This window comes from Delphinapterus leucas, chromosome 3 (assembly GCF_059928025.1).
Source record: "Delphinapterus leucas isolate spDelLeu-1000000601 "Yukka" chromosome 3, BTC_Dleu_Yukka2, whole genome shotgun sequence".
In the NCBI taxonomy this organism is placed as follows: Eukaryota; Metazoa; Chordata; class Mammalia; order Artiodactyla; family Monodontidae; genus Delphinapterus; species Delphinapterus leucas.
This window is the reverse complement of record NC_143131.1, coordinates 106,726,313-106,746,249: the sequence shown is the minus strand read 5'-3', so window position 1 is coordinate 106,746,249 and position 19,937 is coordinate 106,726,313. Positions and strand designations below refer to the sequence as shown.

At 38.8% G+C, this 19,937-nt stretch overlaps 1 protein-coding gene across 1 annotated transcript in view; it reads right to left on the bottom strand.

Annotated features, from left to right (window-relative positions):
* Nucleotides 1–19,937, bottom strand: part of MEGF10 (multiple EGF like domains 10) — a 125,108-nt gene that overhangs the window by 75,329 nt on the left and 29,842 nt on the right. The window contains exon 4 of the mRNA XM_089909259.1: nucleotides 10,361–10,453. Coding sequence (XP_089765385.1) covers nucleotides 10,361–10,453 — 93 coding nt within the window. The remainder of the gene's footprint in view (nucleotides 1–10,360; nucleotides 10,454–19,937) is intronic.

Below are 19,937 nucleotides of genomic sequence, written 5' to 3'. Positions count from 1 at the left end.
TATTTGTAAGGATAAAGGGGCTTTTCTTTAATACATGAACAAAAATTCACGGCTATATACTAATATCAAGTTCAAATCAATTCCATTAAAATTTAAACTTTCTTTGGAAGTTACTTCCACTCACTTTGTGCAAGAGTAGTGAGTAGTAAAACCATTAGGTTTTCACAGAATTTTAAGACACCATTTATGGCCCAGAGGCAGGGCACTTATAACCTCTACTACTTACCCTATTGAAACAGTCTTTATAAGTAGTATAAATGTTACTGTTTTATTACTTTCTACACTTTATTAATTTACACATGTCAAACATGATTACTTTGCTCTAACATATATGTACAAATATTCAAACTTTTTAAAGTCAACTTGGTTGTCAATGAATTAGAAGATATTTTGACCAAAGAAGGAAAAAACAGTTTTTTTTCTTATCTGCCCTGAGGAAGTTTTCAAGTATTTAAAAAACATTCTTTGACACAATCACAAACAATAAGAAATTTGATATAGTCATGAAAGATACCGGACTATATATTAAACCAGAGCACTTAATTTTAGCCAATTAACAGCATAACCTTATGAGAGGAAATGTACATGGCTTTACTAAAATCAGGTATTAGTCTCCCTGATTTTACAGGTAAGGTAAAACCTTTCCTCTTTTGAGGGTGGGGAGCTGTCTTACTACACAACTTCTTCAAAGTTTATGGAACTGACACCTAGTTCATCTTGCCTGGCTTCTACAATCTCACTGCAGCTGCTAGTTTATGGGAATTCACCAAGGATGAATGAGCCTGCATCGCACACAGCCAAAGTGGAGCCTGAGCTCCCTTAAGGCCACTGAAGGAAGGACTTCAGGTCATGCCCTTTCTCTAGAAGACCTTTGACCACGTCCTCCTTGACTTCTCCAGATGCTTTGCCTACATATTTGTAGATGGACTTCCAATCCCTCTATTAAACTTGAAAGCATTTGAAAGAAGAGGCAGAGTATTTCATCTCTCATATCTCATGTTTATATCCATTACTGCTCCTGGAACATTTATGCCTTCATTCCTTCCTTCCACAAATATTTATTGAGAATCACTGGGTGCCCAGCACTGTGCTAGACATTAGGTGAATAAATTAGCTAGGCAGCAGTGAATAAAACAGACAAAATTCACGTTTCTATGGGCCTTCTATCCTGGAGGGGAATACAGACAAAAAAAACAAAACCAAACAAACAAAAAAAAACAAATGAAGTATTTTCAAATAGTGCCATAAAAAAATGTTAAAAAGATGACATAATAGATAGTTATGGGAGAATATTCTTTATGTAGTCAGGGAAAGCCTCTCCTGGTGATGACACATAGATTGAAAGTTCGTTGACCTAAATTAGAAGCCAGCCACATAAAGTTCCAGGGAGGAGAGTATTCTAGGTGGAGGAAATATCAAGTGCAGAGGCAGAAATGAAGCTACTGTGTTCCAAGAAATGTAGGCAGAGGCTGAGCAGTGTGGTACCCTGAGCAAGCCGTGGGATGAGAAGGGGCCGGGAAGGTAGGGAGGGACAGATCAAACAGGGCTTGGTGGGTCACGTTAGGGCTCTGGCGTTTATTCTAACCATAATGGGAAATACTGGGGAGTTTGGGGAAGGGGAGCAGCATGCTCTGAAGTGCAGTTTTACAAGATCACTCTGGTCTCAATACAGAGAACTGACTGGAGTGGGGCTAAAGTAGATGCAACAGTAGGGAAACTATTGTGATCACCAATTAAGAGAGGACAACGGTGGCTTGGATTTGAGTGGCAGGAGTAGAGAGTAGGAAAAGGTTAGATTATCTTATATTTTCAGGTTGAACCAAGATTTTCTGATAAACAGATGTAGAGGGAGATTACACAAGGTTAAAAAAAAACAAGGAAAAAATATCAATAAATGATGTGTGTGGAGTGGAGTTAAATAAAATGACAGCCCAGCCTTGTCTTTACAGCATGTGAACCAACTAGCGCAAGTAACATAAACATCTATAGTGTTCTCACCATGCCCCGAGCAATATGAACCAGACGTGAATTCATCTGGTAAGGACATTAATGGTCAGAGGTTGGAGATAATGCAAAAAACTGCACCAGGGCTCTGTCTGGGGAGCCTCCTGGCAAGCAACTCTGGACAAAGAGAGGCTCCTGCTCAAGAAGGGTGTGGCCTGCTGGGCGAAACGAGATGTCCTCAAAGAGCCCCTCCATCCATTCTCCAGTCCACAGACCGGTCTGATGTGAAGTCTGGTGGAAGGCACAGTTGTCACACAAGGAATTGTAAGTAAGTACCATTTACTGAGCCATTATCATGCCATTGTGTCATTTAATTCTCACAAGCATATGACATAGATACTTTGAACCTTATTTTAAGCCAAGGAAAGTGAGGCAAAGAGACAGCACAGAATGGAGAGGCACTAAGTCTACTGTCATTCAGTTCCAACAGGGAGTTGGGTGGGTGGAGGTGGAAGAGATTGTCTGCCCCTCCAGAGAGTAACCAACAAAAGCCCAGGTTTCAGACTCCTTCACAAAGGCAAAATCTGCAGTTTCTGTGTGTGACCTCTATCAAGATACTCAGGCAGTCCATCAGTGAAATTGCTTTTGGGCAGTTCTGATGAACCATTCATCCCAAGCTCAATCCTTCCCACCTGTCATCAATGTCCAGCCCTCATGCCAGTGAACCCAAATGATCCACTCTTATTCTGCTGCTCCATCAACCTGATTTCTAAAGTAATTCTGACAGGGTGATGGGTATGTTAACGACTTGCCTTGAGGACTGGGCTCCGGTGACTTCTCTCCCCAGACAACATCGATCCTCTATTGTATCCAGTCAATAGACCTTTACAGCAGACTTTGCTGGTGAACAAGTCAGCTTTTTGTGCCCTACAATTTCTGGCTTGTAATACCCTTCAAATGGATTCCCCCGTTCGAATATCCTGCAGGCAAATTCTTACTACTTATTCCGAGCAGCACAGCGTGCTTGCTTTATCTAAAAGGTTATCAGTACTCTTAATGTTGTATCTGAAAATGTTTGAGCTAGTCTGGCCTCCTAGGCATGTTTTCACTACTTCCAAGTACATTTAACCAGAAATGCTATTGGTGACTAAATAAACCCCAGTTTGGATTTTCTAGACCAAAATTAATTTCCATTTTTTGTTTCTAATTGGTACTAATGTCAAAAGCCTAGGGAACAAGCATTTGAAAACTATTTGCTGGCTGCTGGCTGATTTAGGACTCTCCATGTGTTTTTGGATGTGCCCTATAGCCAGAGGAGAAATAAATTTCTCTATAGACCTTTAGAAAATCATAAATAGAATTATATGGGTTGAGAGAACAAATGTATTATTGCTACTCATACAAAAGGTTTAAAGGGTTTCCAAAACAAAGAAAGATCTCGGGGATTGCAGACACATATTTATGAGAGTAAATCACACATAGAATCATAGGTTTGAAAGGGATTGTAAATACAATCTTGCCCAACATTCTTAATGTTACAAATGAGGAAATTACAAACGCATTCAACCAAATTGGTGTCATTTTAAATGACATGTTAGTGTGCCCTCGACACCTCTCAGGAACTTTTGTTTTGCTCTTTTGTCTGGTGGTATCAGTCCTGCCTCCTGCTCTCATTCACTGACCCTTATCACTTTCACCAAATCTCCTTTCCAGCTCCAGGAGGCACCAGATCCTTATTTAAATTACTGGCTGTAAAAGAGATGCGAGTCTGGTTCCACTATTTACCAGAAGTATAAACTTAGGCAAGACACTTAATTTTTCTGTGCCTCTATTTTCTCATCTGTAAAATAGGAACAAGAATTGTAACCATCTCATCTGTTGAGCATTAAATGAGTTAGTTCCTGTAAAGCTGTAAAGCCCTTACAAAGATGCTTGGCACATACTAAGCTCTCAATAGAGGAGAACTATTGCTGTCATCATCATTATCAACGTACCCAACTTCTGCTTCCCTTGATATCAGCAGATTATCTCTTCCCCAGTTTACCAAGAGAAGAAAGGTCATCAAATATGAACTCACTCAGATGCTCCTCCCCACTGCCCGTGAGCTCCTGAGCCCAGAAACCTATCGACATCCTGCCTGCCACTCTTTCCTCCCTCGTTTTGTCAGGAATGGGAAGTACTTCACACTAATCCTTCCATCAGTGTCAGGATCCCATCCGTCTTCTCAGGAGCTGTGTTCCCTAGATTAAATAAACTCTCAATTCAATCTCTAGACTCTGTCTTTTCTTTCACCATCCTCTCAGCCTCTTTCACCTTAAACACAATCAAAAGCAAACAAACAGGGCTTCCCAGGTGGCGCAGTGGTTGAGTGTCCGCCTGCCGACGCAGGGGACATGGGTTCGTGCCCCGGTCCAGGAAGAGCCAACATACCGCGGAGCAGCTGGGCCCGTGAGCCATGGCCGCTAAGCCTGCGCGTCCGGAGCCTGTGCTCCGCAACGGGAGAGGCCACAACAGTGAGAGGCCTGCGTACCGCAAAAGAAAAAAAAAGCAAACAAACACCAAACTTTCTCTTGAGCCTACATTTGTCTTTTACTAACTCCCTATCTCTTTACCCTTCCTTGTTGACTTCCCAGTTAAGTTTCTGGAAGAGGAGTCTATGCTTTAGCATCTTTGCATCACCCCTCACCCCACAGCAGTCTGCTTTCTGTCCCCAGCACAACATTAGGCCCTTCTTTCTAGTGCAGCCAGAAAACCTCTCACTACTTTACCCACCACCATTTCTAGCTTCCTCAATCCACCTCTTCTCCTGAGGCTGTTCTCTTTCTCAGGATGAGACATTTACAAGTCTGTCTACTTTTCTCCAGGCTGAGAGCTCTGTGGGAACCAACAACTATTCCTCATTGGTTTCTTTATCTGCAGCATCCAGCACAGTTCCTTGCACACAGTATTCAATGAAAGTTCAAACTATGAACACATGAATGACCTTCTCAGAATCATACATTCAATCTCATTAAATGAAACAAGCATTTACTGCTCTCCAATCACATGCCAGGCACAGTGGAGGCCTGGCATTAACAATGCACAGGCCTCCAGGCATTAACAAAGACATTAACAATGCACAGCCCCTCCCCTCCAGGAGTTATCATCCAGTAAGGGAGGAAGAGAAATACAGGACTGATGAACAGATAAGAGATATTGATGGAGGAGGAACAGAGAGAGAACAGGAAAGAGGAGGAAAGAGAGAACTGGAGCTAAGATAATGTCACATAGGCTAGGGTATTCTTTAGGATGCCAATAGAAGTAAAATACATGCATGCTTTTTTTAAAAAAAAATCATTTAATCAAACCTAAAAAGAGGTAATATGCCCAAGTCAGTCAAATAAATCATGATTTCACTTCAAGCAAACAAACCATGTTCAGTTCTCTGACACACCTGGTTTTTCATACAGAAAATACATTGAGACCCAGGAACACTGACTGTATACCATATATAGGAATCCGTCCATCCACTGACAAGGTAAACAGTCATACTAAACCTCCAAGGGAAGCCTTTTTAAATTTGTGCTTGTGAAGGTGCTGTCAGACTCTTAATTTCCCATGTATATTGGGAAGGAAAAAATATACAGAGAGATAGCTATGAAAACGAGTTACTCTTCTGCCTGCAATGATTGGTCCTGATTAGCCCAGGGAAACTGGGCTGCTGCTGCCTAAAGGGAGAAAGCTGAACTATGTCTAGAACCCAAGGGATTCTTTGGGGCACCTCTTGGTACTTCCATGTCTGGTAGTAAAGGCTAATGGAAAGCGTCAACAACCTATAAAAGGCAGGACAACTGAGAATTCAGATCCTTCAGGAATGGAGGTTTGAGTCACTCCTCCAGATGAAGAACCCTAAGTAGCTGAGGTTTGGGCTGAGAGGGAGAAATATGAAATGGGGAAGAAGGAGGCCATACATACAAGTACAGCATGTGACTAATTACAGAAAAGAGGCCTGTAGTAGCTTTTAACATTTCTCTTTGCTTTCTACATCTATGTGTTTATTTGTAGAAGCTATTTTCTTTTTTTCTGCTCTTTGCATTTTTATTTAATTTTATATAAAATAAAAGTTGTTGGAAGATAACTTTAGTATCTAGGTAGCAAAATATTCTGTGGTACTTCATCTGAATTTCAGGAAAAATTAATATAACCGGCTATGGATACCAGGACTTTGGGGACTTGCAGCTCCTAATTTTGGGAAAAGAGTGAGAACATCTTAACTTGTAAGATGTCAGGCTGTATTTTATTAGATGGAAAGGCAGAGTCGTTTTGTTGATGTACAAGAATTCAAATGTGTGTAGAAAGGTGCACAGAAGAGCTGAGTAAACAAAGGAGTGGACTGGACCAGTTATCACTTTATTGTCTCTCAGGGCTAAATTTATCCTTCATTTTTATCTACAAAAATGGATGTGGGCCCTTTAAGTACTCTTCCTTTGCCAGCTGGCTGACTGTTAAGCATTTTCTGTAGGGTGCCGGAGAGACACTGTAGGAGGAAGGTGTTGCCCATCATGGTTCTAGTGTGCCAGCTCAACTGACTCCAGAAGTGCCCATGGCTCTTGCAGCACCCAGCCCCTGCCCTGTCAGCACAGTGGGAGTGGCTTCTCCAGCACAGGCAGCTTCTTCAGCATCTAGCTCCTACAGTGCACTGTGGCTAGCGGCACCCATCAGCCAGCAACTTTCCCTGGCATTCCCCCTTGGGCTTTTTTGTAGCAGAGTGCTTCTGGTAAGACATTTCTCCAGAACAGCTTTCTCAAGCATCCTATAGAACAGATTTCTAGCAAGTTCCAGAAAGCAGATTTCCAGCAAGTTTCACTAGGGGTGTACCATGGCAGTCTCTTTGCCATTCAGTGAGCTGTGGCTGTGCTCTAACAAGGTCTGCATCACACCGTTAGTGGGGCTTCCTCTTTGGGTATTCTATCTCAGCCCTAGGAGTAGTGGATGCTCCTTATTTCTGCCATTCCTATATTCTTTTGAGTGTTATCTACTTTCTACTAGCCAATCTCTACACCAAATTCGTGTTATAGCTAATGATTCTCTTTAATAAACTTTCCCTGCTCAAGTTACTATGTGTTCCAGGAGCAACGAGCACACCAGCACCCAGATCTTGGTTTCTAAATACCATTCTCCAATGGCTCATTCTAGGACTGAAGCAGGAAAAACACAAAGTGAGCTTGGAGTATCCTACAGTAGCAGAAAGTAAGGAACTGCTCAAAAGACCAAACAAAACAAAACGACCAAACAAAAGGACAATGGCGTATGAAAAGGACACAGAAGCCACCTAAAAGAACTCCCAGTTGCCAAAGCTGGAACAATTTAAGCAACAAAATAAACAATATAATATTGACTTCTCATGTAAATATATATAAGTCCACACTTATAAATGGGAGAGAATAAATAAATCTTCCTTATAGAATATGTCCAGATAACATATGTAGATATTCTCCCCCTCAAAACCATGGAGCTTAATCTCCACCCTTCATCCTTGAGGGTAGGCTAGACTTAGTGACGTATTCTCAGAGAAAAAGGAAAAGGAAAAATAGTAACTTTATGTGGAGAAACCTGGCAAACACTACACATCACTTCACATGATGAAGGTTAACCGAGTGATGACACCATCAGTGCTGTCATGTGAATATCATCATACCTCTGATACGATATAATGAGACACGCATTTCAACTCTGTGGTATTTTCATAACCTGGACCCCTAGTCTAGTCATGAGGAAAACACAGACTGGGGGACATTCTGAAAGATATCTGGCCAGTTCTCGTCAAGGTTGTCAAGGTTATGAAAAACAAGGACTGAGCAATTGTCACAGACCAGAGGGGACTGGGGAGATGTGAAAATGCAGTGCAGCGCTCAGGACTAGATCCTGGAACGGAAAGAGGACATTAATGGAAAAAATAATAAAATCCAAATAAAGTCTAGTTTGTTTAATAGTAATATACTAGTAAGGAGCTAACTGGTAGTGTATTCATGTCAATTTCTTTTGGCAATTAGTTTTGCCAAGCTAATGGTAACTTAATATGTTAAGGGAAAAACTGGATGCAAGTGTATGGAAACTGTCAACTCTCTTTGTAACTCTTTTAAACTTGTTCCAAAATGAAAGGTTTACTCAAAAAAATTATTGCAGTTTCTGTCTCTTGATTGGACCCTGACTGATACAAGGAACTGGTGTCATTAAAAAAGCAATCATTTTCTGGATCTAACATATATTATCAAATATCTGCCTAACAATAACCAGAGAGGAGGGGGCAGAGAGATAAAAATCCTTGGGAATTAGGCCATTTTAACTCTGCTACTTAGTAGATTACTAGAGTGTGCATTTGCTTCAAGAATTATCTGGCCAAGAGTAACTAAATTACACACTTCCTAATGAGTGATATTAGGGTAACAGCTATAGACAAAACCCAGGTAACAAAATTCAGTGCTCTGGCTCAGAATAGCATTTCCTTAGGGGCTTAAAAAAGGTGTCAGAAATGTTTTCTAAGAACATCTTTAAAGCCTTCAGATATCTGTCCACGTTTATTTATGCTTCTGTTCATGATAAAGCCAAAACATAAGCTGTGGAGAATAAACTAAAAGTGACCTCAATATCATCATCCAGGATTGAAAGAACATGTGTTGTCAGAATTCTAGAGGCTTCATTCAAAAGTCAGTCAACTCCGAAATAAAGCAACAGCTTGTTTTCTAGAAGGCCTAAATCCGTTCTAGAGAGTCTGAAACCCATGTAGACCTTTTGTTTTGTTTACACACTCTTTAGTCTGATCTCTTAGTTTGAGGTAAGCTTCAGTTCTTAGGGGACAAAGTATGACTGCAACTAAAATTATTCCACAGTATTCTCACCCTGAAATTAGTAACAAATCTCATTTCTCAAATGAAGAATATAGCCACTCTTCTCTTTCCCAATGGTTTATATAATAATGTTATTTTTCTTCCAAATGTGTAGGAACAACTGATCTTTAAGTTGGAAAAGTCAATGAAAGCAACAATGCATTTGAGGTCAGTTGGCCAGAAAAATGGACATGAGCCAGATCCCACATCCCAAACATTTTGCCTCAACAGCATGTGAACAAAGTGCCCTCTCCCCTCCTGATCTCTAACAGAAGGCTAACAAAACCCTGCAGGACAGTTACCCATTGGAATGGGAAGCCTGTCGGGGCAGAAAGACGCACGCACGCACGCGCGCACGCGCACACACACACACACACACCCCTGTTTAGGACACGACAAAAAGGCTCTTTCACATGGAATGTTCTATGCACAGACAGCATAAGGACCTCCCCTGAAGATGCTGTTTTAGAGGCAGTCAAGAGATCACAAGTCTAAAACAAGTAGTTCTAACAAGATAAAGAGTAATCTCCCCAATTCCAAATGGAAGCAAGTAAAAATTCTTAAAACCAGCTTATCTACATAGCTTAAAGTTCTTTTGGACTAGTTTTAGAAAATTCTTTGGTAGCAAGGAGGACAAAGTTGTGTTGTCATGAGAGTCTGCTAATTTTTAAAACTATTTTTCCCTTTCTCTAAATGTAAACGTTTCATGCATTACAATTTAGTTGCACTTCAATTCCTTCTCACATTTTTCAAGGCAAAACGAAGTATAAAGGAACAGGAAGAGTGCACAATTACACGCACAGCAAGGAGTTAGCCAGAAAACCTAAGTTTTAACTGTGAAATTTAGAAAAGCAACTGTATTACATGACATTCCATCATTTAATCCTCATAATAATGAATATAGGATTTTAAGTGCAATCTGCTTATAGTCCAAAACACCATCATTTTACAATTATAATTCTAACATAATGGAGAAAAATTATATACTATATTATGAATTGATTTAATACCTAAATGTTCATGAATTTTCATTTATTACCAATAATTCTCCCCAGTAATCTGAGCAAGTACTTATTATTTGCACCTCAGAATTCAAAGATAAATATGTTAAGCATTGAAAATATCAATTTTACTTCTGCTTTAGAACCAACAATTGGTAAGTTTTCATCACCAAGAAAATATATTAGATAAACGAACAAGTAAAAACAGACACAGGAATACAGTAGCTGTGTTACCACAACTGCCTTACTGAGTTAAGGAATCTAACTTCTGGACCGTACCCTGGAAAATGCATTGATATTCACAGAAGTACCAGAATCAGATGATTGAAATCTCCTTTCCAAGTACCTTTCTTTATACTCTATTCATAACAGTTCTGTGTATAATACATGTAGAGATTTAAAAGAAACAGTATTCGTGAGTTGGACTGGGAATCTACACCACATTCTGCATTGGGATGAAGAGGGAAACCTGTGGCTCATGTAATCGGCAGACAAGAGGCCCATACAGCAAAAACATCCGGAGACAGACAACAGCAGGTGGAAACTTACCACTGGAGCAGTTGGTCCCACCCCAGCCAGGCTCACACTGACAGGTGTTTGGAGCAATGCAGCGACCATGGACACATTTATCAGCACAATGGGCTGTCAGAGAGAAAAATCAATCAAATAAGGAAAGTTGGCACAAGAAAAAAAACCCAACAACACAGCTGTTTCACATCTCAGTCTCAAGTATCACTTAAAAACAACATGCATGCTTGATAATTTTCTTCAATCCGTTCCTCAGCCCTCTTACAGTCCTCTGTGTAACCAAACAATTCCCCTTCTTATTTTGATACCTCCAAATAAATTCCTTCATTTCTACTATATAATTCTACTTCATGCTAAATTAGCAAAGAAGTTTCAAGGAAAATTGCCTAATCCACTTTTTAAAAAAATTATCAGTGACTACCAAATATATCCTCTTTGTTTCAGGAGGAGCATATATGGATGCACAAACAAACCACAAAGCAAGATCTCAGGACTCCAGGGCGACAAGAGTAGTCTGAAAGGTATTCCCTTTACATAATACCTTCACTGGAAACAACAGTCAAATTTCTTTGTGCACATGTTATTCACAACCATGACACAGCAGACTTAGATGCCCTTTTTCTGTTGAGGAGAATATTCGAAAAATGTCACCCAGGTCTTTAGGAAATAGTAAATCTCAATTCCTCTTTTGTTAGTGAATATCACTGGTGTGACTCAACCCATGAAAATAAGGGGTATCATTGCAAACATGAGTGGATGATTAGTCTGATGATTTCCAAAGGAAAGCTCAGTGGGCGGATAGAAACGGATCAGAAATATGCTGTGTTGCACATCAGCATTATCCTCAACATTAGTGCCACTCAGGTTGGTTAAATCTTCTTTAAAATACCTGGATATATGAGTAATTGTGAGAACAACTCGGAAGAGTTTGGATTTCAGATGTTCCAGAATTTCATTTAAGGATGGGATAAGGTATCCTATGCTTTAGAGGTAAGTTTTATTAATTCATGTCTTATTACAAAAGTAAAACAGGTCTACTGTCCAAACATAAAATACCAATAAGCAAAATAAACCTCTCTCTTAAGGAAAAGAAAAAGAGAATCATAATATTTTTCAATTTGCCTTCCCACTTAATGAGAAAAAAATCTTTCTATGTCATTAAATATTCTTTTGTGTGATTTATATACTGTGTATAAGTCTATATTGTGTATATATATTTATATATGTTGTGTATATATATTTATATATGTTGTATGTATATATAGTATAGGATATACATATGTAATATATATATTGCTGGACCAAAAGTGATAATCACTTCTAAGGTTTTTATCAAAAAGATTTAGACATGAAGAGATATAAATGAAAGGCATTTTAGATGAAGAGAAAGCAAAAGCAAGCAGTAGAAAGAAAAACAAATGGAAATGAGAAGATCTGTTAGGGTGCAGTGTTTGGAGCAATAGCTTTGAAAGAGAGAGACACTTTGAAAACCAAACTAAGGTGTCAGGACTTTATTCTGAGAATTAGCTGGGAATATTCTAATGAAAGATATAAACTTGTTATAAGAAAGAAACTATCAGGTAGGTCACCTGATGAGGACACTGCAACAAAATGAAATGACCAAAATTTCAGGAAATACACGTTTATGTCCTATTACTAGAATAATTCTTTAGCATCCAGGCAATTTGGTGAGGGGTATCAGGCCAGATGAGCTAGAGATTTTGACACTAGACCTCCAAGGAGATGCTTAGCAACCTCATAATACTTGATACAATTACGTATTTAATTATAATGAGTAGCAAAATCTGCCTGTAACATATGAACACACTGCCCTACAACATGTGGACTTCTGCTGCCAGGTTAAGTCAACATGTGCTAATCTCAGGGTTCAGTGCCTCCAGCCATTTCTATGCATGTTTGATATTGCAGATGGGTCATCCATTCAAAAGACCATAGCTCTGTACTGTTATTTCTTAACATTTAGCTATACATGTATAAGCCAGCAAAATAACATAACTAGAGTATGCAAGGTTCAGCTAAATGCCACAGAAGGCCCAGTTCTAATTGTGTAGGGCGTGCTCTGGACCCTGTATCACACTGTTTTATGGTAGCCAGGACACCCCCATCTCACAGAGAGTGCTGGCACCCATTGTAAATATGTAAATTTGACCGTGCTTGGTCTAACTTGTCTATGTACTAATGGCATCTATGCTTGCAACATACTGTTAGTGATCAGCCTTCAGACATCAAATTCCCAATTTATCCTGCATCAAGATACTAAAACTATTTAAAATTCTGTTTGTATATTTTGAGAAGTTTTAAAAATCAGATACTAGATCTCAAATATGAAACCAGAGTTTTCTGATTGTGTGCATCTAAAAGAAAACACAGAGGGCTTCCCTGATGGCTCAGTGGTTGAGAGTCTGCCTGCCGATGCAGGGGACGCGGGTTCGTGCCCCGGTCTGGGAAGATCCCACATGCCGCGGAGCGGCTGGGCCCGTGAGCCATGGCCGCTGAGCCTGCACGTCCAGAACCTGTGCTCCGCAGCGGGAGAGGCCACAGCAGTAAGAGGCCCGCGTACCGCAAAAAAAAAAAAAAGAAAAGAAAACACAGAAATTGGATATGATGGTTGATGAAAAGAAGTATCATTCGTATCCTCAAGTTTCAAATTTTTGTGTTTTTTTAAAATACTCTTGTTGGCCTCACCCATTAATTTTACACTAAGAAAATGCTATAAATGTTAACTTATAAGGTATATCTATATTAATAAAACACTACTTTGTCTTTATATCTTAGGCATCTACACATAATTTCATTTGACAGAAAAATCAGTTCCACTATTTGAAACTTGGAAAATCTCTGGGTTCCCAGGACACTGGATTGGATGACAGCTACCTGGGGTTTCCTATCTACAAAGAGCGGGTGGCCAGGAGGGGAAGGTTTTGGGGGGTGTTCCATGGGAAGGTCTCAGTTTGCTCCTCCCCTTTTTTCTGTCTCCTTTCATTTTCTCACTCCTTATCTTCCTTTTCACCTTCTTTTACTACACATGTTTCTCTCCCCTAAAATACTTCCTTGATATGCACAGTCACTACACAGAATGCAGATTAAACTGTGGTTTTAGTTTTAGTTGTGTTGGCTCTTAGCCCCTGAGTAACCCCAAAAGATTTCCACTGTACCCACCTGAATCAACCAGAAAGAAAAGTAAGACAGAGCAAACAGGTCTAGAACCTTTCCTCCAATATCAAGATAGCCTTTACCAAAATGGGTAAAGAAATGCATGATAAGCTAAACCTGGGTCCCAGAAGATGAGGAATCAGAATTGCTTATGCTTGGATACCAATTGATTGTTTTTTGTTACTCTTGTTTTGTTGATTACAAAAAAGGATATTAAGTGAATTTCTATATGTAAAAATCAAAGGAGATCTGCTTCAAAATGCTTTGAGATTGCTGAATAATCATACGAATACTCTCATGTTTGATTCCTGATGATATGAACTTTGTGTTTTATGAAATAAACACCAAGAAGTCCAGTCAACTGTAATAGATGGAAAAAAATCCTATCATGGTATTTTTTAAATCTAGATTATTTCTATGAAAACCTTGAAATAATAACATTTGGCTAAAGTCTGAAGCAAAACGTAAATAGATAGTTAGCAGAAAACAAATTAGTCTGTAAGTTAATTAGGAATTGGAAGGGGCAATCTGCTTTACTAATGATTTTTTTTCTTAATTAAAGCTAGAGTCAAAGGAATCAACTTGAAGCATTGAAGCCTAAAGTCAAATAATGATCTAAGTAATGGAAAATATTATTGGTATGGATTCTCAAAGGAAAGAACACAAAATTCTCCTGCTGTGGTGCAGAATCTCCACATGACATTAGACTGTCACACAAGTGCCATCTCTGTTCCATGCCCTATCCCACAGCTTGGGACTCTCCACATTTAGCAGCAGCTCTCACCAAGCACCCACAAGACCAGTGGGAGCAAAGAGAGAAAATAGAGGAGAAGAGAGCAAGCTAGAAAACTCTGTGTTCTCTGATGTCCCAACTCTCCAAATTGCAGTAACGCTAACCATGGCATATGTGGTGACAAACACAGAGCCTGCCTCTAGGAAACTGACTGAGCTAGATCCCTACCCTAGCTTCATCTTTCCTCTTTTAGCCTCAAATGCCACCTACTCTGGGTGCTGAGTTTTATGACTAACAAACTCCACGTGAGAACCCAAGGTGGGTTAAAGACATGAATGTGTCATATAGAAAATTCCAAAGTCAGCTGGAAATGAGAAAGGGAACAGAGGTCTCCTGTAGCAAATGTTCAATAGCTTAGATCTGAAGGACAAGCACAAAAGAACTATCCTAAGTATGGGTTTCTCATCCATGGAAACTGTCATTTTATTCCCTATCCTATTCTTATTTTTAAAAGGGCAATTAAAATCAGGAAAATGCTAGCAAAGACAATCTATCCAATATGATTCTTTTTCACATCTCTCTAAGAAAATCATTAATATCACATTCTGAGTTTTCAGTAATCTTTTACAGAGACCAGATGTAAGCTGAATATGTGGACCATACTTGGTATACCGCTGCAGACACATCAAGTCGCAAAGAGCAGCCAAGGCATCTTCTCCCTCAAGAACTGGGGGGCAAGAGACACTGATGAGAAGAACATGCCATAACTATGAATTGAAAGCTGTGGACAGCCTGTCTGCCTGATGGACAGGTGAGGACTGACCCGATGACCCTGGAATCTTCTCTAATTAGGCTCCTATTTCAGCCTTAGCTCCTAAATCCATTTAAATCCCATTACCAGTGACATGGATCTCATTCCTCTTTCTCTTGTAAATATTTGCCTTTAATACTGAGAGCTACTAACTATACTCAGTAGTTTTCTCTTCTGCCATATACATTTCCCTTTGGATTTACACCTAGAGTATGGCAGAAAGGTGAAAGTAAAAGTGGGCAGACTAAAGACTCCTTTAAACCAATTGTATCTCTAAACACAGTACCTACCTGTGTCCTAGAGGATATATTATAATCAATGCGTTTAAGTTAATTTGAAAAATGTTTCCATGATCGAAGTATCTCTTGAAAATAACTGTCCAATAGAAACACACACCTTCCACCTAATCCATCTTTCCCCAGAAGGGTCTTTTATCTTGATGTCATGAATAAAGAGCATAAGAGACAAATCTTATTTTTGCTCATTTTTTTATTCGGAGTTGCTACAGAGGAACATAGATTTTTAGAGTTAAAGGTGCCTTTACTGAACGTCATTTCCGCATTTTTCAGGCAAGAAAATGGGGACGGGGAAAATGGAATGATTTTCCCAATATTTGAAGCTGGCATTAGAGGCAGAAGTAGGAGTGAACCCAGGTGCCTGAATCCCAGTGGACCAAAACTTCTGATGAGTTTTGATGGCAGTGGGGAGGCAGGAGGGAAAAGGATGGTAGTAGCTGTGCTGGGTCAGATATTAGGGTAGGTGTACTGGACAACTGCGAGTCGGGAGTTAGAAGATTCAAATGAGGAAGAGAAAGAAAACAGAGAGTTGACTCCTAAGATAAACTTTACCCACTACATACTTCTGTTTGAGGCCAATTACATGCAAAGTCTTTACAAAAATCTAATTGCTACTACAGTATTCACTACAGACAGGAATCATTTTGTTTTCATATTTGCAGACATTACATTGTAGCCTACCTTATTGTGTTTGTTTATAAAAAGGAAGAGAATTCCCTTTTCCTTCAATTTAATATTTACTGACGTAGCAGGCACATTATTAGGCACTACTATGGATACAAAGATGGCAGACTGGGAACTCTTAGTCTGCAGAGGAGGTCAAATATAGGCTCCACAAAACCTAACTGCAGAGCAGAATGCAGATGTAATACAGAATTATGAACAAATACTCTGAACCATATTCAACAATTCCATTTATATGAAAAGTCTAAATAGGCAAAACTATAGAGACAGAAAGTGTATTAGTGGTTGTCTAGGGCTGGGAGGGACTGTGGGTGAATGTGGGGTGATGGCTAATGGATACAGGGTTTTATTGAGGAAATAAAAATACTCTAAAGTTGATTGTGTGCTGATTGTACAACTCTGTAAATATGCTTTAAAAACCCCACTGAATTATACACATTAAATAGTTGAATTGTATGGTATGTGAATTACATCTCAAAAAGTCATCATAAAAATACTGTGGCAGCTGAGGAAAGGGAGCAATTGATTCCAACTAGAGTGAGATCAAGGAGGGTCTCAGGAAAGAGAGAACATCTGAGCTGAGGAAGTAGACACCTTTGTAATAAAGCTGCAGGAAAGAGGTGCCAAAAGCAGCTGCCTCATACTCCATCCTCTTTTCATCCCATCCCCAAGGTTACAAAACCCACTGCATAGGGTCAGGGGCTCTCACCCCACAGCCACCAGTGGTCCATATATGTGACGTGCACAGACTGCTGATCAGTCATGGAGAGTGAGAAAACACTGGAAGTCTAGAAAGTTGCACTTGGCAAATGTATTTTTAAAAATCCATATCTAAAATTCCTTTCCTTCCATTCTTGATGGAGCTTTCATGCATGTGAAGGACAAGTACAAAGAGTGATTACCAGCAGTAATCACTCTTTTTGGCAGACATCTCTAATTGGCAGACATCTCTAATTGTATACCTAATGTCTAGTCTTCCTTCCACCTTTATTAACAGAATGCCACTTTCACCAGGGACAATGGTGTGACCAGCAAGAAACCACATTTCCATCCCTCTTTCTGGATTGATGTGTCCATGTGGAAACAGTATAGGGTGAGAGATCAATGGTAAGAGCAATCCCCCACCTCTTTCTTCTTCCTGATGACAGGTGTGTAGACAAAAAGGCTGAATCTGCAGATCTGAGGGAAGGGCCCAGGGAATCATGGAACACTTTGCTCTGAATTTCTCGCATGGATGAATAAATGCCATAAACCACTCACTTCCAGACTTTTCATTACATAAAAATTAAAAATTCCTCTATATATTTTTCAGATATCTACTTATCACAGCCAAACATGATTCCTAACATACACTGCCCCTTTGGAAGATCTTTCTGGTGAGTCAGTTCCTAAATTGAAAAAAAAATATATATATATATAATAGCAGAAAATAATTATCTCAAAAAATGTCCAAAAAGCACTTGGCAAAATCCAACATCCATTCCTGAAAAAAATTCTCTTGACCCCCTAGATTAGGAACAAGACAAGGATGTCTACTCTTATAATTTCTATTCAGCATTGTACTGAAGGTTCTAGCAAGGTAATAATGCAAGAAAAAAGAAGTAAAAGACATCCAGACTGGGTAGGAAGAAGTAAAATTGCCTTTAGTTATAGATTATTGAAATATATGTATATATGTATAGAAAGTCTGCTGGAAATCTACAAAAAAAGCTACTAAAATAATGAGAGTTTAACAAGTTTGCAGATAAAAACCAATATAAAAAACTTAATTATACTTCTATATACTGGCAAGAAACAATCAGCAATTGAAATTTTTTTTTTTTTTTTTTTTTGCGGTACGCGGGCCTCTCACTGTTGTGGCCTCTCCAGTTGCAGAGCACAGTCTCCAGACGTGCAGGCTCAGCGGCCATGGCTCACAGGCCCAGCCACTCCGCGGCATGTGGGATCTTCCCGAACCGGGGCACGAACCCGTGTCCCCTGCATCGGCAGGCGAACTCTCAACCACTGCATCATCAGGGAAGCCCAGCAATTGAAATTTTAAAAGCCATTCATAATAACACCAAAAATATGAAAAACTTAGGGATAAACCTGACTACAGATGTGAAAAACCTATACGCTAAGAACTAGCAACATTGCTGAGAGAAATTAAAGAATTAAACAAAACTATCAGCAAAAGGTGACCCATTTGACATTTACAGAACACTCCACCCAACAACAGCAGAATATATGGGATATTCTAAATAGAGAGAGAGACATTATTTATGAATCAGATGACTCACTATTGTTAAGATCAATTTTCTCCCAAATAGATCAACAGATTCAATGCAATACCAGTCCAAATCCCAGCAGCTTCTTTGGTTGAAATTGACAACCAGATTTTAAAATTCGTATGTAAATACAAAGTACCTACATAGCCAAAATAACTTTGAAAAAGATAAAGGCTAATACTACTTGATTTAAAGACTTAAAAACTACAGTAATCAGGACAGTGTGATGTTGATGTAAATATAGACAAATAGATCAATGGAATGGAACAGAGAGTCCAGAAATAAATCTAAACATGTATGGACAATTATACTTTGATAGAGGCACAAAAGCAATTCAGTGAAGAAAGAACAGTCTTTTCAACAATGCTGGAAAATTTGGATATCCATAGGCAAATAAATAAATATAGATATATAATTTTGCACCATATACAAACATTAACTCAAAATGAATCATAAACCTAAACATAAAACCTAAAAGTATACAACCTATAGAAAAAAATATAGGAGAAAACCTTCGTGACCTTGAGCTGGGCAAAGATTTCTTAGATATGCCACCAAAAAATACAACTTGCAAAAGAACAAATTAATAAATTTATCCATCAAAATTAAAAACTTCTGCTCTTCAAAAAATACTATTAAGAGAATGAAAAGATAAATCACAGAATGGAAGAAATATTTATTAAAAAAATTAGCTGATAAAGAACTTGTATTCAGAATATATAAAAATACTAAATAAGAAGATAAACAGCTCAATTACCAATAAATAAATAGGCAAAAGATTTGCACACTTCACCAAAGAAGATGTACTAATGGCACATAAGCTCATGAAAAGATGCTCATTAATGACTAAATATCATTAGTCACTAGAACAGTATGAATTAAAACTGCAATAAGAAAATATTACATATCTATTCAAATGACTGAAATTAAAGACTGATTGTGACAAGTATTGGTGAGGATTAGAGGAGCTGGAACTCTCATACATTGCTAGTGGATGACTACTGTGGAAAATTTTGTCAGTTTCTTAAATTGTTTATGGACATTTGGATTACTTCCAGTGTTGGGCTATTACAAATAAAGCATCTCTAAACACTACGTACAAGTACCAAATGATTCAGCTATCCCACTCCTAGGTATTACCCAAAAGAAATAAAAGCGTAAGTCCATACAAAGACTTGTACACAAGTTCTCAGAGCAGCTTTATTTGTAGTTGCCAAAATCTGGAAATAATACAAGTGTCCATAAACAGATGAAAGAATAAATAAGTTATGGTATATCTACACAACAGAATACTACTCAGCCATAAAAAGGAATGAATCAATGATACACATGACAATATGGATGAATCCAAAAGTGATTATGCTGAGTGAAAGAGACCAGACATAAAAGAGAACACACTGTGATTCCATTTGTATAAAGCTCTAGCAAATGCAAACTAACCTGAAGTTACTGAAAGCAGATCAGTGGTTACCAGGGGGTGAGGGATGCAGGTAGGAATGGCTGGGAGGAATTACAAAGGGATGTGAGCAAATATCTGTATGTGATGAACAAGTTCACTATCATGATTGACATGATGATTTCATTGTTGTAGACATATGTCAGTACCTATCAAATTGTACACTTAAATCTATGC